General features: G+C 55.8%; 2 protein-coding genes across 5 annotated transcripts in view; one reads left to right on the top strand and one right to left on the bottom strand.

Moving 5' to 3' along the window:
* Positions 1-12,800, bottom strand: part of hecw1a (HECT, C2 and WW domain containing E3 ubiquitin protein ligase 1a) — a 21,257-nt gene extending 8,457 nt beyond the window's left edge. The window contains exons 1-11 of one of the 4 annotated variants that reach the window (XM_076016083.1): positions 12,461-12,800; positions 9,430-9,487; positions 7,870-8,191; positions 7,665-7,772; positions 7,072-7,166; positions 3,897-3,975; positions 3,639-3,808; positions 1,784-1,926; positions 1,613-1,713; positions 551-1,404; positions 1-459 (exon numbers count right to left, since the gene is read on the bottom strand). The exon at positions 1-459 is cut by the window's left edge and continues 127 nt beyond it. In XM_076016083.1, coding sequence (XP_075872198.1) covers positions 1-459; positions 551-1,404; positions 1,613-1,713; positions 1,784-1,926; positions 3,639-3,808; positions 3,897-3,975; positions 7,072-7,166; positions 7,665-7,772; positions 7,870-8,191; positions 9,430-9,456 — 2,358 coding nt within the window. In that variant the 5' untranslated portion in view covers positions 9,457-9,487; positions 12,461-12,800. The remainder of the gene's footprint in view (positions 460-550; positions 1,405-1,612; positions 1,714-1,783; positions 1,927-3,638; positions 3,809-3,896; positions 3,976-7,071; positions 7,167-7,664; positions 7,773-7,869; positions 8,192-9,429; positions 9,488-12,460) is intronic. The other 3 variants (XM_076016082.1, XM_076016084.1, XM_076016085.1) reach the window with 3 other exon arrangements.
* A 1,099-nt stretch (positions 12,801-13,899) lies between these two features.
* On the top strand, positions 13,900-16,717 carry LOC142881673 (WD repeat-containing protein on Y chromosome-like). The gene has a single exon (XM_076016090.1). The coding sequence runs from the start codon at positions 13,916-13,918 to the stop codon at positions 16,715-16,717; it is 2,802 nt and encodes a 933-aa protein (XP_075872205.1). The 5' UTR covers positions 13,900-13,915.
* Positions 16,718-17,451: the final 734 nt, after the last annotated feature.

The raw sequence follows: 17,451 nt of genomic DNA, 5'->3' as shown, positions 1-17,451 counted from the left end.
CGTCTGGCCGCCGTCGGGCAGCGACTCGAAGGCGCTCTCCTCCTCCTCGTCCTCCTCGTCCTGGGAGGAGAAGACGGTGCTGCCCGACAGCCGGTTGCTGTCCACCGAGGAGAGGCGGGTGTGGCTGCAGCCGCGGTTCCTCCCCTCGTAGCCCGAGTTGCTGTAGCAGGAGGTGCTGTAGCAGGAGGTGCTGTAGCAGGAGGTGCTGTAGCAGGAGGTGTCGCAGAACTCGCACTCGTTCTCGCCCCCCGGTGGCCTGTGGCCGCCGCCGCCGCCGCACACCCTGCGGCCGCTGAGGCTGGAGTCTCCCTCCTCGCTCTCCAGGCAGGAGGGGGAGATCCTGCGGAGCGGCAGCGTCACCCCCTCCCCCTCCAGCAGCTGGTTGAGCTCCGAGAGGCGCTCGATGGAGAGGCTGCGCGGCAGTGAGCGCCGGCAGCAGGGCCCCGGGCACTCCGGCACCTGCAGGACAGCACGAAGAAGCAGGGCAACAGCGTCACAGCCAACAAAGCCAGGGTCCGCCAAACTGCAACAGAGGGGGGGGGCTGCAGACCTGCGAGGGAGAGTGGGTGGTGTCCTCCTCGTCCTCGTCCTCCTGGCCGTCCTCCTTGGAGCTCTTCAGCGTGGGCGAGCCGCTCTCCTGGTTCTGCTCCTCCTGCTCCTCCTCCTGGCTGAGGGAGCGCTGCTGGGCGGAGGGCAGGCTGTGCAGGAGGTGGTGGATGCGGATGTAGTGCGATCGAGGCGTCTCGGGCTCGCCGCAGGCCGAGGCGATCACGTTCTCCAGCTCGGAGACGGGCAGCGAGCAGGGCCGGTTCTTGCGGCGCGACGGGCCCTGGGAGCTGCAGTTGGAGAAGAGGGACTGGCAGGAGCAGGGGGAGCAGCTGCCACCTCCCTCGGGGGGAGGAGCCTCGGTCGCCTCCTCAGCCGCCTGCTGGGAAGTCTGGGGCTCCGCTGAGGCGGCCGCCGTGTCGGAGTCTGACTTTGGCTCCGCCTCCTCTCCGTCTTTCGCCCCCTGCTGCTCCTCCTGGGCCTCGGCCCTCTGCTCCTCCTCTGCTGCCACCTCCTCTTGGACCTCCTCTCCCCTCACTGCAGCGTCCCCCACCACGGCCTCGCGCTCCTCGTCCACCGCAGGCTGAGCGGACGGGGGTTCCTCCCTCACCGTGGCCTCCTCCTCTTCCTCCTCCTCCTCCTCCTCCTCCTGCGCCTCCTCCTCCACTGGCTGGGCCTCCTCGGCCGTGGGAACAGCAGGGACGGGAGTCTCTGGGTCTGGAGGTGCATCCAGCGGGAGCTCCGCCACGTCGGGTCCCAAGCTGAGCGTGTCGTCGTCGGCAGCGTCGGCAGCGAGGTTCCCATTGTGCACGTTGACGGGACAGGCCGACTCTCCCAGCAGAGAGACCTCTTCATCATCTGCAGAGGACACACACACACACACACACACTGAGCCTCACACTCTGTTCCAGGACACTCTTTTAATAGATTTGAATCGCTGCAGCAGGAGCAGAAATAGCTTTTTTTTTCCTTCAGTTCTTTCTATTATTTCTGGCTCCACCTGGTGGAACTTCCTGGTTACTTCTCCTCCAAGGTCTCTGACCAAACAGGTGTTTAAATGAAGTACCTGGATGAATGGAAGAGGTCAGCTCAAAGCGGAACTGCAGCTGGCCGCAGACGTGATCTGTGGGCATCCTGCGGCCCAGCGTGTAGCTCACCACTCGATCCCTGACAAACAGGAAGCAGGCGTGAGCAGAAGGAAGCGAGTGTCCAGTGCGGAAGCCGCTGTCGCTTTTACCCGATGGCGTGTTTCTCCAGCAGCCGCTGCACCGGCACGGACAGCTTCCCCAGGAAGCGTTTGATGATGGGCCGACTCTTGGCGAACTTGTCCTTGACTTCGATCTCCAGGACGTCGGTGGGCAGCGACACGAAGCTGAACCTCTGGAGAGACGGACAAAGGTGACAGGAAGTGAGAACTGCAGGGGACGGGACTCTCAAGTCAAGCACTCCTGTGACTGTGGCGGTGGCGGTCAGCGGCTGCGGCCGCAACTCCAAGCTCACCGTCCTCCGCTCACCTTCAAGCTAAAAGGCAAGTTTGGAAAGCTGAGCGCTGCCTGCGCACGCCGTGCCGGCCGGCTTTCATTTTCCAAGCGTGTGCGTGACGCCATATTTCAATTCCAGTCCCGTGGCGGAGAAATAGAGTGGGGGGGCGGGGGGGTAAAGAAATGACACGGCTGCGGCGAGATGACAGAGAGATGAGAGGGGCAGAGGGAAAAATGATTGTGGTAGGATGGATGTGCAGGAAGAAGAGGAGGAAGAGGAAGAGGAGGAAGAGCAGGAGGAAGAAGAAAGGAGGTGAATAATTTACAAGATGAGCGAGGAGGGAGCCAGCCAAGTAGAGTGTGTGTGTGTGTGTATGTGTGTGTGTGTGTGTGGAATGGTAGATGCGGCACAAACTGAATGAAGAGGGTGAGACTGTGGAGAATTAGAGTGTTTGTGTTGCAGCAGGGAAGTTCTAATCTGTAGCACGCAGGGAGGAATCCAGCTGCAAAGAGGAGGAGGAGGAGGAGGAGGAGGAGGAGGAGGATGGGGGAGGAGGAGGAAGAGGAAGAGGAAGAGGAGGAGGAGGAGGAGGAGGAGGAGGAGGAGGATGGGGGAGGAGGAGGAAGAGGAAGAGGAGGAGGAGGAGGATGGAGAGGACGGCAGGGATGAAAAAGCCTTCCAATGTTTTAAGGCCTAAGGACTAAGAATGATAAGTGCTGCAAATGTTTCCTTCAGAGCAGCGCAGGCAGCTGGTTGGTCGGCTGGTGGATGGGGAGGCCAATGAGAGGCGGAGCCACTCGGCGCTGCTGAGAGGACGTTTAAGACGGTGTGTGGAGTGTCCCGAGGGGGCGGAGGCTGCACTGAGAGGGAGGGAGACACTGCCGCCCAGCAGGGAAACACAACAGAGCTCCCAGCCAGGTGGCGCCCCCTGGAGGATGGTGTCACACAAACTGCCACCTCCTACTTGACACCAACACAACATTCTCTTCTTCACATTTGGCCTGCAGGGGGCACTGGATGCAACACTTTAGCTTCAGAGAGGCTAAGCTAACTGCTGTTGTTCCTGAAATGATGATTTTTTTTTTTTTGCAATTAAAATAATGATTCATCCAGAATCCAACTGACTCATGAATGCTGTTTCTCCTCCTGCAGTTTCCTTTTTCAAGCCACAGCAACATTTCACTGCCATGTCATGCGACACGTAACAAATAAAAACCTTTGAGACGTTGTGCATATTTCCAGCAGCTGATTTGAGTTGAGTTGATCAAACGTGGAACGTCTCTAATGTCCACTTGCTGTTGGCGTGAATCCACCCCACTGGAGATGAACTTTTCCAGATTGGAGGCTTTTTCCCTCAAAGGAGAAAATCAATGGACTGATCTTGTTTTCTACACGGCACAAAGTGATTTTCATGGATCGTATCGCCTCCCTGCTGCTGCTGCTGCTGCTGCCGCTGCTGCTGCTGCTGCTGCTGCTGAAAGCCGAGACGCAGCCGTGCATCGGTGCCGAGCGGCTCACTGCGCAAAAAGACTTTAGAGTTGGTCGGCTCGCCAGATGACCAACGCGGGGACGAGCGGCTCCCGTTCAACAGCGCCGGCTCTGTGTAGTACCTCCGAGCTCCACTGGGGGTTGACGGTGTTGCACACCACTCCGGAGCGCTTCTCCTGGCCGTGGTGCGGCAGCGAGGGGAAGATGCTGTGCTTGCCGGGCTGGATGGAGAGCTTGAGGTACGGATCGGGATTGAAGAACATCCCCTTCTTCAGTCCGACCGCCTGCAGGTCTGCAAAGACGCAGCACACACCGTCAGCAAAGCGCCACCGACAGGGGGCGCCGTGGCGCTCGGAGAGGAAGATGTGGGCTTCCCCCACCTGACAGGGAGAAGTTGATGAGTCTCCTCCTGCTGGCCAGACCATGGTTGACTTCAGGACTGACCACCGGCTTCAGCACCTGACAACACAGAGAGAGAGAGAGAGGGGGGGGGGGGGGGGGAGAGAGAGATAGACAGAGAGAGAGGGGGGGAGAGGGAGAGAGTGAGGGAGAGAGAGGGAGAGAGGGAGAGATGGATGGATGAAATAACAAGGAAACACTCTCAGTGCTGCCGAGTCTCTTTCTCCTTTCACTGTAAGATGAAACTTTAATGATGCCTCTGAGTGGAAGTGGAGCGTGGCCAAGTTGCACGTCACGGTAAAACAGGAAACAATCAAAGGGACGGTGTTCCATTAGTTATGACGCACATCCTCTTTCATTATCAAATGAAGCATTTTTACTGCACTTCATGTTTACATATGACAGCATTTCTAAGTTCTTTAAGAACAATGTGAGGATTTTTAGCCTTATTCATGTTGCTGTTCATGCCCTTAAAAAATGTATTTGTGACTGGTACCAAGCCATGGATAAAACCCGAAGACAAAGAAGTGCATGAAGAAGACAAGAAGTGAGCCTTTCTTTCCATCGGGGACAAAAGCTCCATCCTCATTTCCTCACGGTCTTTTTAAAGCCTCGTCTTCAGTGGGAGCAACGTGATCGATACTCTGTCTTCATTACCCTGACATCGATTGTGCAGCCAGGAAGCGGAGGGGAGGAGGAGGAGGAGATGGAGGGATGGAGAGGGACGGACGAGGCTGCCGAGTCGCGTCCCCTCTCTCCAACCAAGGAACCAAATCCTGCGTGACGCTTCTTACGTAACGAAGCCTTTAAACATGAATGCAGAGACTCTGTGGCTCAAACTCTCACTTTTCTCCCCATCATGTTCAGTACGTTAGAACAGCAACCAGTCTAGTGACACGTTTGCTTTGGCTAGCAGGCACTTCTCCACCATCACCACCAGCGGTTGAGGCTGGGACATCGTTTTAGGTCAAATAAACAACAGGAATCCTGCTGAGCCGCTGCAGCAGCACAGATGAGACGTTCCAACCGTTGATTTGGCTTCAGCCACGCTCAGTAAACTACCAAAAAGGAAAAATCTTGAAGCTCAGCCGCAGCAGCGTCCAGCGTCACTGCGCCTCTGGAGATAAACCGGCGCTGGTCTCGCAGAGCTGAGCGGAACAGACAGCACGGGAGCCGCTGCACGACCGGTGAGTCAGAGTCCTTCAAACGCTACATGAGATCTGAACGCTGATGCAAGTTGCTGGGAGGAAAAACAAAAAAAGGAAAAAAGAAAAGAAAGCCCAAGGAAGATGGAGAGGGAGCAGTGCCAAGCAGCAGGATGAGGAGATAAAGGGAATGGCAGCTGCTCGCACCAATTCAGTGAGTAAGACGCTAATCTGGCCTGGAGTCAAATCAGGGAGAGCAAGGCAACAACAATGACAGACACACCAGCCACCAGGACCACACCACACACACACCACACACCACACACCACACACACACCACACACCACTCGCTCTGAGCTCTGAGCTCTGAGCTCTGAGGACGAACAAGAACAGAATGTAGAATTCATGAGCGCTTTAGCATCGCAGGAAGCTTCACTGAAGGGGGAGGAGGAGGGGGAGGAGGAGGAGGAGGAGGAGGAGGAGTGGGACTTTTCTTTTCGCCTTTACAACACAAGCAGAGCAGAGGGGCTCCCGCCTCCAGCGAGATCCTGAGGCTAGCGCTAGGCTAACAGCTGACGTGTGTCGCTCCCCCGGGTCGACTTCACTGCCGCCGTTCACCAGTCAGGAGTCGACTGGCTGGGTGAGCGGTGCTACGCTCACCCTGAAGGGTGTTGGCAGGACCAAAATACAACGCAGATCGGACAGGCACGTAGAGGTTCTGGCACCCTTCACATAGTGGTCGGTCAGACAAAGCATGAGTTTTAGCAGGGGGCTGTAAGCGACATCAGAAAGTGGGCTGAAGACGACAGAATGGTCCCGGTTCCCGGAGACCCAGCGAGCCCCGGCACTGCGATAAGAAGACAGAGTGACTGCCAGGTTACCCAGGCTCTCCAGCCGAGCCTCGTCCTCCTCTGGCTGCCGCTGGCATCCGGACCGCTGGCACACAGCAGCCCCAGCTGGAGACACATGCTGCCCATCACACCTCCCACACAACACGCCGGTCGCCTCCTCTGCTGCTCCGCCTCCCCGTCAGCCCATCGTGCTCAGCGCCCCCCGCTGGCTGGCTCCGCAGGTCCGCACGGCGCTTCCCACCGTCGCCTCCAGGACCCGGGCACACCTGGAGGGTCGGACAGAGTCCCGCAGCTCCGCTCGGCCCCGGACCTCCGGCTCCTCTCCCGCTGGACGCTTTCCTACCTTCAGTCCTCAGCGAATGAGACGGGATCGAGTTGTGGGTCCGTCAGCAGTTCCTGCGCAGAGGGCTGACGGAGGGGGAGGGGTCCACGCTGAAATCTGATCGCAGCGTCGGACACCTTCTACTTTGCAACACGCTCAGACTGACAAAGACTGTGGAAGGTCACCAGAGGTCGACTCCACCACGGTGTGGTCTCATAGCAATTCCCTGCCGACGACTCGCAGACTCAGATTGCTGCTGATAATCTCCACCAAGAGAGATTGATGGAACTGAAGCAGGCCAGTCAATGTGTATACAGGAACATGCATGTATGCACTTGTAGGTACGCCATGGTATGAAAGGGCTGCGTCACTTTTCACACTTGATTTTAATCCCCCCCCCCACATTTCACTTCTACTGATCAAAGCTTCCTCGAAAAGGTGGAGTTGACAGCAAACCCCGCCTCCATCAGCGTGGCGGAGCAGCGTCACCCTCCTCCTCTCACCTGACTGCTCTTTATTAGCATCACATCACCACAAAGTCAACTCTGCCTTAGCACGTTGACATTTCTCAATGTAAATGTAAATAAAATTCATTATTATTATTATTATTATTGTTATTATTATTATTATTATTATTATTGTTATCAGAACTCAGAGTTTATTCACGCCAGCATCGTCCTGGAGCAGCAAGCCTCCAACTGGACCCCGCCTGCCGCCCAGCAACATCCAGCACCGGTCCAGTCCCACTGCTCCCCCTCGGCGGGTTGATGGGTGTGTGTGTGTGTGTGTGTGTGTGTGTGTGTGTGTGTGTGTGTGTGTGTGTGCTGCAGGGACTGACCGTTGTGGGGCCGGTCTTGATGGTGACGCTGGGCGTGGTGGCCCTCAGGGCGCCGCTGGCTCCGTGGTAGTACCTGAAGCAGACCTGGGTCTGGGCTGGGGGCGCACACACACACACACACACACACACACACACACACACACACACATTAGACGAAGCTTCTCTTGAATTATTTTGACACAGTAAAAGATGAGGTCAGGTTTGCATCTTTTCATATCCATCTCCACTGCAGTCTGACTGCAGTGACAACGCAAAATCAAAGGCTCCATTTCCTTTCAATGGTTGAGATTTGTCCCCCCTCCATCCATTGACTTTCTTTCTTTATCAAACACAGCCATCCACTGCTAATTGTGTCTCTTGCGCTGTTCCGGCAGTACCGAGCTGTTTACTGCGTCAGCCTGCAGCCAAACAGTGGGGAGGAGGACGGAGCGAGCGGCTCGGGGGCACCGGGAGATTAAGGTCACGGCAAAGCCTGCGTGTTTGTGCGTCTGCTTGACCCTCAGAGACGGTTTGACCGGAAGAAGGAAGAACCGTCGCAGTGACTGTGCGTGCAGAGCGCCGGCTGGGCGCCGGAGCGTGTCGGCACTGCTCACCGTCAGTGAAGTGGGAGCCAGAGTCAATTTTCCAGACGATCTGGCCTCTGTGAGAGCCGTTGATGCCGCGGTTCTTGTAGTCCAAGAAGTTCTCCGACAAGGGCTCATCTGCAGAGGAACCGAGGGAGAAGAGTGAGCTCTGCGGTCAAAGGGAGGTCGCACGCACCTGGTTGAAGATGATGGAAAGCTCCTGGCTTCAACTCACCCAGGAGATACATCCCCATCCAGTCGCCAGCGTCCACCTCCTCCTTGATGTCCCAGGTGATGAGCAGGTCCTCCGACTGGCCCACCGTGTAGTGGGAGCAGCTGACGGTGAGGGTGGAGCGGGCGTCCGGGGAGACCAGGTCGGTGTCGCTGGTGGAGCGCGGCAGCCCCAGCACGAAGGCCTCCTGGTTGAGGCCGTTGGCGGCGAACGAGTCCGGCCCGTAGCTGTGACGGGCCGCGTCCTTGCAGCGCTGCCGCGTCTGGCCGCCGCGGGTCGGCGAGGCCATGGCCGCCAAGCCCAGCAGCCGGTTCTGGTACAGGTTCTACAAGACAGCGGCGCGTTAATGGGTCACAGCAATGCGTGACTATTGGAAAGAGACAAAGAAAACGGAGGAGGAGTCGGTCTGGTCGGGGCATCTGAAGGTGCAAAGGTGCCAATGTAGACGACCTTGAAAAAGGTCAAAATGCAGTGGGAAGAACAACAGTCAGTCGTGAAGAGCTGTGTCCTCCACCATCCTCTATGGTTGCAGTCACTGTCTTCTATCAGAACTCTGATTGATTCTTCACGTCCAGCCAATGCTCGGCGTTCACTCTCACGGCCTCGCAAACCCTCACGTTGGATTCAGAAAGAAAGAAGCGCAAACACAAAAAGCCGACTCATGCATGGAAACATCTTTTGCTGGGTCGCAGGCAAAAGCAGTCAAAGGCGCTGCAGACTGCGGCTGGATGGTTGGTGGGCGGAGCCATGACGGCGGCAGCGGTGAGAGTCTTTATCCAGCAAAACAAGTCAAAGTCCAAGTCCACTCACTCACACCAGCCGGTGGTCACAGGGACTCTGCGGCTGACCAGAGTTCTGCACGCGCTCAGACCGGCCGTCGCTTGCTCTGAGCTCTCACAAAAATCAATACGCTGAGGAAATGTATCAACTGTATGAAAGTGTGCGATCAGGAAAGAGCGGCAGAACTATTTGTTAGCGTCACGTGGCGCTCTGACCGTCACACTTGTGGGGTGGCTTAGCGAGATGAAAACCCCAAGAGTGCGACTCTGAGCTGGTTGGACTTGTCCAGGTGTGAGAAGGTTCCCACTCATCCAGCTCCTCCTGCAGCAGAGGGCCTGAGTGAGTGGAGAGTCTTCAACATCACCACAACAAGGAGTCCACTTGCCCCGACGTAACCCTCGTACTGTCAGATCAGAGGACGCTCCAGTGAGGACGGCTCTGCTGGGCGGAGGGGGCGGAGTCAAGCAGCCCTGGCGTGACTGCTGCTGCTGCTGCTGCTGCGGTGCGAGGGGAAGAGGTTATCTGCATCTCAATGGTTTGACTGTGTGAGAGGATTCAAGCAGCATCCTCGTCCACAGAGCCGTTCAAAGTCGCTGCTGCTTGCTGGCAGGATTGGGCTGCGAGTCACCGAGTCACCGAGTCACCGAGTCCCCGAGTCACGCAGTCATGTGACTGAGAGTCACGTGCACGGAAATGTGTGCGTCCCAAGGCGCGGTGCGAGACGAGCCGTCCGCGGATGGAGTGACGGGTGGAGGTGGCAAGCAGGGGCGAATGGAGACTGACCTTGATACTACAGAGCTGCATCAGCATAATGACCAGTCAACCCAAAGCAGAGCAAAACCTGAGGGGAAGTGGGAGAAGGGCGCCGGGTTACAAGGCAGAGAAACAACAAGCAGAGGCAGTGAGGGCGGCAGGTGACAGACAGACAGACAGACAGACAGACAGACAGACAGGAAAGAAAACAACTACAACACTACGGCCAAAAACAGAAAACTTTTTTTTTTTTTTATCTTTGTTGAGATAAAAATATGAATCGCAGCGCGGAGGCACAGATGGCAGACAAAGACAAAGTGACCCTGCACACACACACACACACACACACACACACACACACACACACACACACACACACACAGTCATGTGGCAGAGGGACAAACACTGAAATCACACTTAAAGGGCGCAATCGAGCGCTTCACATGTGCACGTGTGCGATTGTCACATGGTTGTCAAGGCTGCCACAGAGTGAGGAGGTGGATCCACACTGGAGGTCAACACACTGAGAGACGCTCACACACTGAGCTCAAGGCAGTCCCACAGACCGACCCAGAGGATGCGGATGCCATTCACAAACACAGCCACACTGTCAGCATCTGATCAGCCTCCAGCTGAAGGGAGCCCGGTTCTTCCCCAACAACACAACCAATAGGAAGACGCCTTCCCAGGGTCCCGGAAGCTTCCACGTCCGACACGCAGTGCTGTGGTGCCGATAAGACGACACACATATTCAAATATTAATACGAAGAGCTCCGAGAGACCGCCTTCCCCGCCGCTCAGTCCCTGCAGTCCTCATTAGCGCAGCATCACTATCTGCTGCCCACATTAGCGGCCGTGGAGCAGAATCCCAGCGGAACGCAGCCTCGCTCGCCCCCCCCCGCCACCACTGCTCTATCTGACACATTAATAACCAGCGCCACTGCGTTAACCACCACAGCCGCTGATCTGGCCGGCGTGCCGAGCGGACTGCAGGGACCCGAGAGGAAACAATCTGTTGCTGCGCCTCGCTGACCGTCCCCTGACCGCTGCTGGCCAGTGCGTGGTCAGCGTGCTCGGGTTGGGGAACCGTGGCTGGGGTCTAATCATCAGCGTCGTTAGAGCTCCACGGTGGTCACGGCTGCGTCAGACTGAAACCAAAGAGCCGGGTCACGGGTCGAGGAGGTCGGCGCACTGTGTCGGGGCTCAACGCATGGCGTGTTTCCCACTGACCTGGTTAAGGTCCGCCCCATTTCTCACACTCCATTCTGCACGGGTGGCTTAGGCTTAGGCTTAGGCTTAGGGTTAGGGAGGAAGATCATTTTTTGGATATTCAGCCACTTGGACCGAAAACATGGATCGCTGCACGGTGATCTGAGAATCCATCAGAGTTCCTTCAATTCAATCTGCAAGCATCAGATGTAAGAGGGCAGCAGGCTGTCTGCAGGAGGTGCACCGCTCCATGGGCAATCAATGCTGGGCCTATATACAGCACTGGATGACGACTGCAGCAAGAAACACACGCACATGAGTTGTGTAACAAGACTGCAGCCTCTCGACGACGACAACGACAACAACAACAACAACATCAACAATAGGTATAAAGACATTGTTTATGCCGTGGTCCTACACAAAACCTAATAATAATAATATTAATGATATGTAATTATTTTTTCCAAACACAGACGCTCTGATGTGTCTGACTTGGCACCCCAGAACAGAAGCAGGCTGGCTGTGTGGCTGCACCCTCGGTGCAAGAGGCTGAGTCACTGGAGGAAACTGGCCCTGTCAACCTCAACTTGCTGCTGGTTTTAACTCCCACCATGCAGAGGAAGAGCAGGAGGCAGCGGCACCACAGGAATCTAATCCGCCACATTAACGGCCTGATTGCGGAGATAAACTCATTTGGTTTAAGGTCAAATTCTGTTTGGGCTTCCAGGGGTAAATATCAATTTGCTTAAAGGCTGCTGATTAAATTGCTGATTAAAAGTCATTGATGTAGGGAGGATGCAACATCTCCACCAAACAATTACAGCCAATTACAATGACAAGCCTTTTGCACAAGGACTCAAGGACCAGACTGCTTGTGTAGGTGCACAGTGTGTCAGGCAAGCAGCAACTCTCAGGACTCTGAGGAAGTCACAGTGGGTTTGCTGGATGCCCAGCGTGACTCAGGATGTTGTCACGCAGGGGAAGCACTGGAAGCTGCTGTGAGCGGCGAGCGCCGGGCCCTCCTGATGTAAACATTTCACACCAAAGCTTCAATTGAAGGAAAACAACATTTCTTCAACACAAAACTGCAAGAGGCCGAGATCATCCACAGTCATTTTACAGTAACTCTCTTCTGTTTACAGAAACGCTTCACCACCTCACGCATTATTTTTGTCATTGCGACTACACAACAGATTTGCATGACAATCACTGGAGAGAACAAAAGGAAAGCAGGGCGAAGGGCTTCCTGTCATTTAAGAGGATTGTAAAAAATAATGGGAATCCCCACGCTAATGGTGTGTGTGTGTGTGTGTGTGTGTGTGTGTGTGTGTGTGTGTGTGTGTGAGGGGGGGGGGGGGGGGGGGGGGGTAACCTTCCAGCATCCTCTTCCTACATCCCTCATCCGACCAAACCCCCTTCAGAAAACAACCCAGTTCCACGACAGCGCAGCCTTGGCGCTGACTGGGACCTAATGCGGAAACGTGGATTCATTCCTCGCGCAGCAGTGCGTTGATTTTTTTTTTTTATTTCGGCACACATTTTTATTGTTGATAGCATCTTAATCTGCCCCTTTTCTCTCTCGATACAATTCAAGTTTGGGCTTCGCGCGGCTTGTTTGCTATCAGGGAGCAGCGCAGCCTCGCGCTGGGCTCGGTCCAATCACAGCACCACTGGCGTCGCTTCCTCCCAATACAGGCTGCTGTTGTTGGGCGCCATCTCCACTTTAACGGCCGTTTCCAGCACGAAGCAGCGCGTCGTGCTCAATGACACGCGCCGCTGGGCCGCTCGTGGAGGCTGAGGGCTCGCGGCTGCGTCCGCCGTTCCACAGCAGCAACAATGGAGGGCGACCTACCTGGGATAGACGCAGCTGCCGGTGGATCATCCTCGCTGCAGGAGCCGCGCGGCCGCTAACATCCGCCACGCGCCATCTCGACGAGGGCACAAGGCGCAAGACGTGTCCGCAAACACAAGGCGCAGGGCGCGAGGACAGGGCCGAGCGAGGAGAGGAGGCAGCGATCACATCCTCTCCGAAGGGCGCTGCGCTGCTCTGCTCTCTGTCAAGCTGGCCGACAGGGAGCGCGACACTTCCGGTATACAGAGCGACAGACACCGTCAGGGCTCCAATCGCCACTCGTCAACTGAGTCGTTGATCATTAAAGTGCGTCGTTGGTCGTCTCCTCGACGCCTCTCATTCACATTCATCACCGCGGTGACGCCTCGCGCGGCGGTTAAACCGGTTAATTAAGCATGCGCTTTTACGCTGAAAGTCTCCCTTCCGGCAAAACGATCCGAGGCTTGGCTCACTTGACAAAGCTGGGTACCAGTGTCTCACAGCCAATCAGAGGAGGCGTTGTTCCTCCTCGCTTGCACTTTCCTCCTCATCACTGCCCCCGGAGGAGACGCTACCAAGTGCGTGCGTGTCAGCGCTTTCATTTTATTTTGTCTTTATTTTATTTCAAATAAAACCGCAGTCACCAAAAGTAAATGAAATATATCACATGTTTCCCTGGGTATTTGGAAAGATAAACCTTCGCCACGCTGTGGACTGAAAACACTGTTGGCACGAAGCGAATGCAGCAGCGACCAAAATAGCAACAATCACATCGCTAACCGCTTTAGATGACGTCATCCAACATCAAGAACGCGTGAGAACGCTGATGTCAAAGAAGCGTCATGACTGGCAGAAGGCGAGAGTGCGTGTGAGGCAAAAATGGGGGAGTGCGTGTATCTGTGTGTGTGTGACAGCTCCGATCGCCATTGAAGGCAAGTGGTACTTGAAACATTACTACCATCTAGTGGCCTTTATGTCGTACTGCAAAAGAAAACAATCAGAAAATAACCCAATAGTCACAGCCAAGTAGAGAAATCCATGCTTCTGGAGATATTAGAGAGGAATGTGACTTTGTTCTGTTAACCTATGGACTTTGTCTGGCATTTGTTTTTATTTTCTTGGCGTAAAGGGAACGCCGTCTTAATTCCTTTTATACAATTTCAATAATAAAATTAAGATGTCTGCTAATTATAATAAATACTAATACTAATACGAATACTAATTAAAGATCAAAGACTTTGAAAACATCAAAGTGAAAGTCAGTATTCTAGAATTTGGTTGGTTTTTGCTGCTTTTTAAACTCATTAATGAAATTCTAAATTCTAGACTCTGGTAGTAACAAATGTACTTTATTTATTTTGTATATGTATTTATTTATACTGAGAAGCAAGTCACTGGAAAACAACGCCAGATTACTCATCTGCATAATTTATTACCATTGAAATAGAAACGTCAGTCAAGCCCACAGAGACAGACATGGCTGAGGTCACACCAGACAAGGCGACTAAAGTGTTTTGCACCGAAGACATGGAGGAGATCTCCAAGTCATTTGCAAACGCCAGCCCCGAGAAGAACGACGGTCTGACCTTGGAGGAATTTTGCGCAGCCATGAAAATCGTGTACGGCGACGCCACGAGCGAAGAGGAACTGACGGCCCTGCACATGAAGATCGACACCGACTGCAACGACTCGGTGGATCTTGCCGGGCTGCTGGAGTACCTGCTGGGAAAGAACTGCGCAACGCTGAACATGAACTACAAGAAGCAGCCGCTGCCGAGGCCTTTCAAAACCAGACACGTGGACTGCGTGAGGCCCATCGTCAGCATGCTGTTTTTCCCTGCCGCCAGCGTCTCAGGGGCGGAGTGGGACTGCGAGCTTCGCGAGGGGCAACTCAGGCCCTACCAGAAGGGCCGGTACCTTTCCATCAGCTCCAACGGCATCTTCACCTTCTGGTCCGACAGATTCAAGAAGAAATGCACGGTGGACTTGACCAGACGAGTGGACACGCAGTTTGGAAAGATACGCAAGGTCTCGGTCAGCGACATGCTCTTCATCCAGGAACTCAACCAGCTGGCCATCTCCACCTGCGACAGGGAGCTCACCTTCTACGAGTGGGAGGAGAAGTCGGAAAGCCTGGTGGACTGCTACGCCCTGATCGTGGAGGAGGACAAGGTCAGCTCCATGACCTACTGGTCCGACGGCACCAAGGCCGTCTTCTCCTTTGGCGACGAGGGCGGATGCCTCACTCTGTTCGTCTCGCACGGCATCAAGAAATTTGGCCTCTTCAGCAAGGACGTGTACGAGAGGATCTCCCTGCAGAAGTTCCCCACCGTCTACGTCTCCAAGCTGCTGAAGAACCAGTCGAAGAACTTCATGTCCTTCAAAGTGCAGCTCTTCGCCGACATCTGCACCCTGATCCGATACTTGCCGTCGCGCGATGCCTGCGTCTGCTGCGGCAGCCTGGCCAAGACCATGGTGCTGGCCACCTTGCCCAAGGCCTCCAACGCCAAGGTCACCAAGTTGGTGTACACCAACCGCGGCTGCGAGGGCTTCTTCACCTCCGTGGACTACTCCCCACTGGCCAGGCGCATGCTGAGCGGCGGCACGGACGGCTGCCTGCGGGTGTGGCTGCTCACCAGCACGCAGGCGGAGCGGGAACTGAAGGGGCACGAGCGAGGTGTGACCCACGTCATGTACAATCTCAAGCACAGGACCTTTTTCAGCGTGTCCGAGGACAAGAACCTGCGCGTGTGGACGGAGAACGCCTGGCTGTGCTTGCAGAACATCCAGGTCCATGACATGGGCCCGGCGCCCATCTCCTGCATGTTCTACAACGTCTACAACAACGAGCTGGTGCTGGCCAACTCGGACATCGCTCAGTGTCTGGGCCAAGGCACCGACTACTTCAAGGCCACGCTGCCGTCCCACGAGTACCCGCTCTGCGGCACCCTCTACCACGCCGCCTTCAAGCAGGCGGTCTCCATCTGCCTCAACGGCATGGTCAAAGTGTGGGACGTGCGGACGGGCGAGTGCGTCATCGAGTTCAGGGTGACGCCGGCCGAGTACGTGGGTCCCACGGCCATGGCGTTCGACGGGCCGCAGCGGCGCCTCATCACCATCTCGCAGGACGGCAAGTTCAGGCTGTGGAACTTCAACAGTGGGACAAAGCTGGAAGTTCTCCCGCTCAGCGTGCACAAGGAGGTGACGTGCATCCTCTGCATCGACGACAGGACCATGGTGTCTTCCAGGGACTCCAACATCATCTTTGACTTGGACATGGACGGAAAGGACCACTTGTACCTCAAGCACGACTATCAGAAGGACATCTCGTGCATGGACGTGCACGAGAACACGCTGCTCACGGCCTCCACCAACGGCAGGATCGTCGTCTGGGACCTGGAGACCGTCAAGACTCTGTACTGGCTGGACACCACCGTGAGCCCGCGGACGCGCAAGGCCTTCGGGAAGCACCAGGGCCAGGCGGGCAACCTGCCCGTCAAGCACTGCGAGCTGCTGAAGAACCTGAGCGAAGGCCCCGCGCCGCCCGCCAAAGCCGACGGCCACGTGGGCCCCCTCATCAAGAGCCTGAGGAGCAGGGCGGCCGAGCCCGACACGGCCACGCTGCTGACGTTCGCAGGCGGCTCCGTCTGCGCCTGGTCCGTGGTCAAGGACGGCGGGCTGCTGGGGAAGTTCCGCGCGGTGGAGGAGGAGGACGCCGTCATCACCACGCTGTGCCTGGACGCCGGCGAGGGGACGCTGCTGACGGGGGACAGCACCGGCACGCTGTACCTGTGGGACATCCGGGAGTTTGGCTTCAGGAGGAGGAAGGTCAAGGGGCCGTCGGAGAACTTTGGCGGCTGGCGCGTGCCGCTGACTCCGCCGCCGCTGCTGATGTCCTGGAGGTGTCAGCAGAAGGGGGTGGTGAGCGTTCTGTGTGAGCCGGACAGCATGGACGTGCTGACCGCCGGGCTGGACTGGAACCTCCACCTGTGGACCAACACTGGCCGCCTGATAGGCCTCTTTGGCAGGGACAGGTGGGACCCCGTCACTAAGAAAGCAAACATACTGCTGCCGGAGGCGGCCAGGTCGCCCTCGCCCGTGGCCGCCGCCATGGACCTCGACTTCTTCATGACCGAGGTGGAGCTCGACAAGCCCAGGATGAAGAAAAAGGGGAAGCAAGAGTCGGAGTCCAAGTCTGACCTGTTCAAACTCAGCAAGGAGCAGCTGATTGCCTACTGTCGCAAGCTGCTGAAGAAAAGAGGCCTGAACCCATCGTAAATGAACAAAACATTGGAAAAAAAAATCAAACAAAATCACCATTTGCAAGTGAGCTCTGAGTCATCGCCGATGGGTTCACGGGAGTCCGACTGCACTGAAATGACCCGTCACTACGTCCCGCATCAACGGCACACACTCCAAACAGCCAGTCGCACAAACACAGCAGAGAGACAGAGACATGAAGTGTGAGGAGATTCAGTCGCTGCTGGTGGTGAAAGTGATCCACCGCCGTGTGTTCCATGGAAGAGCGAAGCTGTGCCACTCTTGTTGTTCCCTGGCTAGCAGCAGCAGCAGCAGCAGCAGCAGCAGCAGCAGCAGCAGCAGCAGCTGAGTCACTGTTTACCTCTAACCTGATTCTGTTGTCTGTCTGTGAATTCTGTACCCAGGCAGGTCATTAAAATGCATTCTTTGTTAGAAAGTCAGTCCTTTTCTCCCCTTCCTCTCGGTGGAGGCATCAAAGGCCAAGTGGGGATGGCGCTCAGCCCCCAAAAGAAAAGAAAACTTTAAAAGGTGTGGGCTTGAAAGGCTGGGATTTATTTTTAAACAAAGCTGCGCGCTCTGAAGTTTAAAGCTTCAGCTCGGCTCAGCTTCAGCCTGAACACAACAACAGCGCCTGTGTGTGGACATGTGTGGTACTCATCATCTGCTGAAGGCATGTTTGCGCTGCGTGGTGCTGCCGCTGGGTGAGGATGAAACGCTGCAGCATCTCCTGCATTGTGCAGCTCCTCTAGTTG

This window comes from Nelusetta ayraudi, unplaced genomic scaffold, assembly GCF_046127955.1.
Source record: "Nelusetta ayraudi isolate G7.1 ecotype Tasmania unplaced genomic scaffold, CSIRO-AGI_Nayr_v1 ptg000214l, whole genome shotgun sequence".
NCBI classification, from domain to species: domain Eukaryota; kingdom Metazoa; phylum Chordata; class Actinopteri; order Tetraodontiformes; family Monacanthidae; genus Nelusetta; species Nelusetta ayraudi.
Note: the sequence above shows the minus strand (reverse complement) of the source record. Positions and strands in the feature narration are given on the sequence as shown.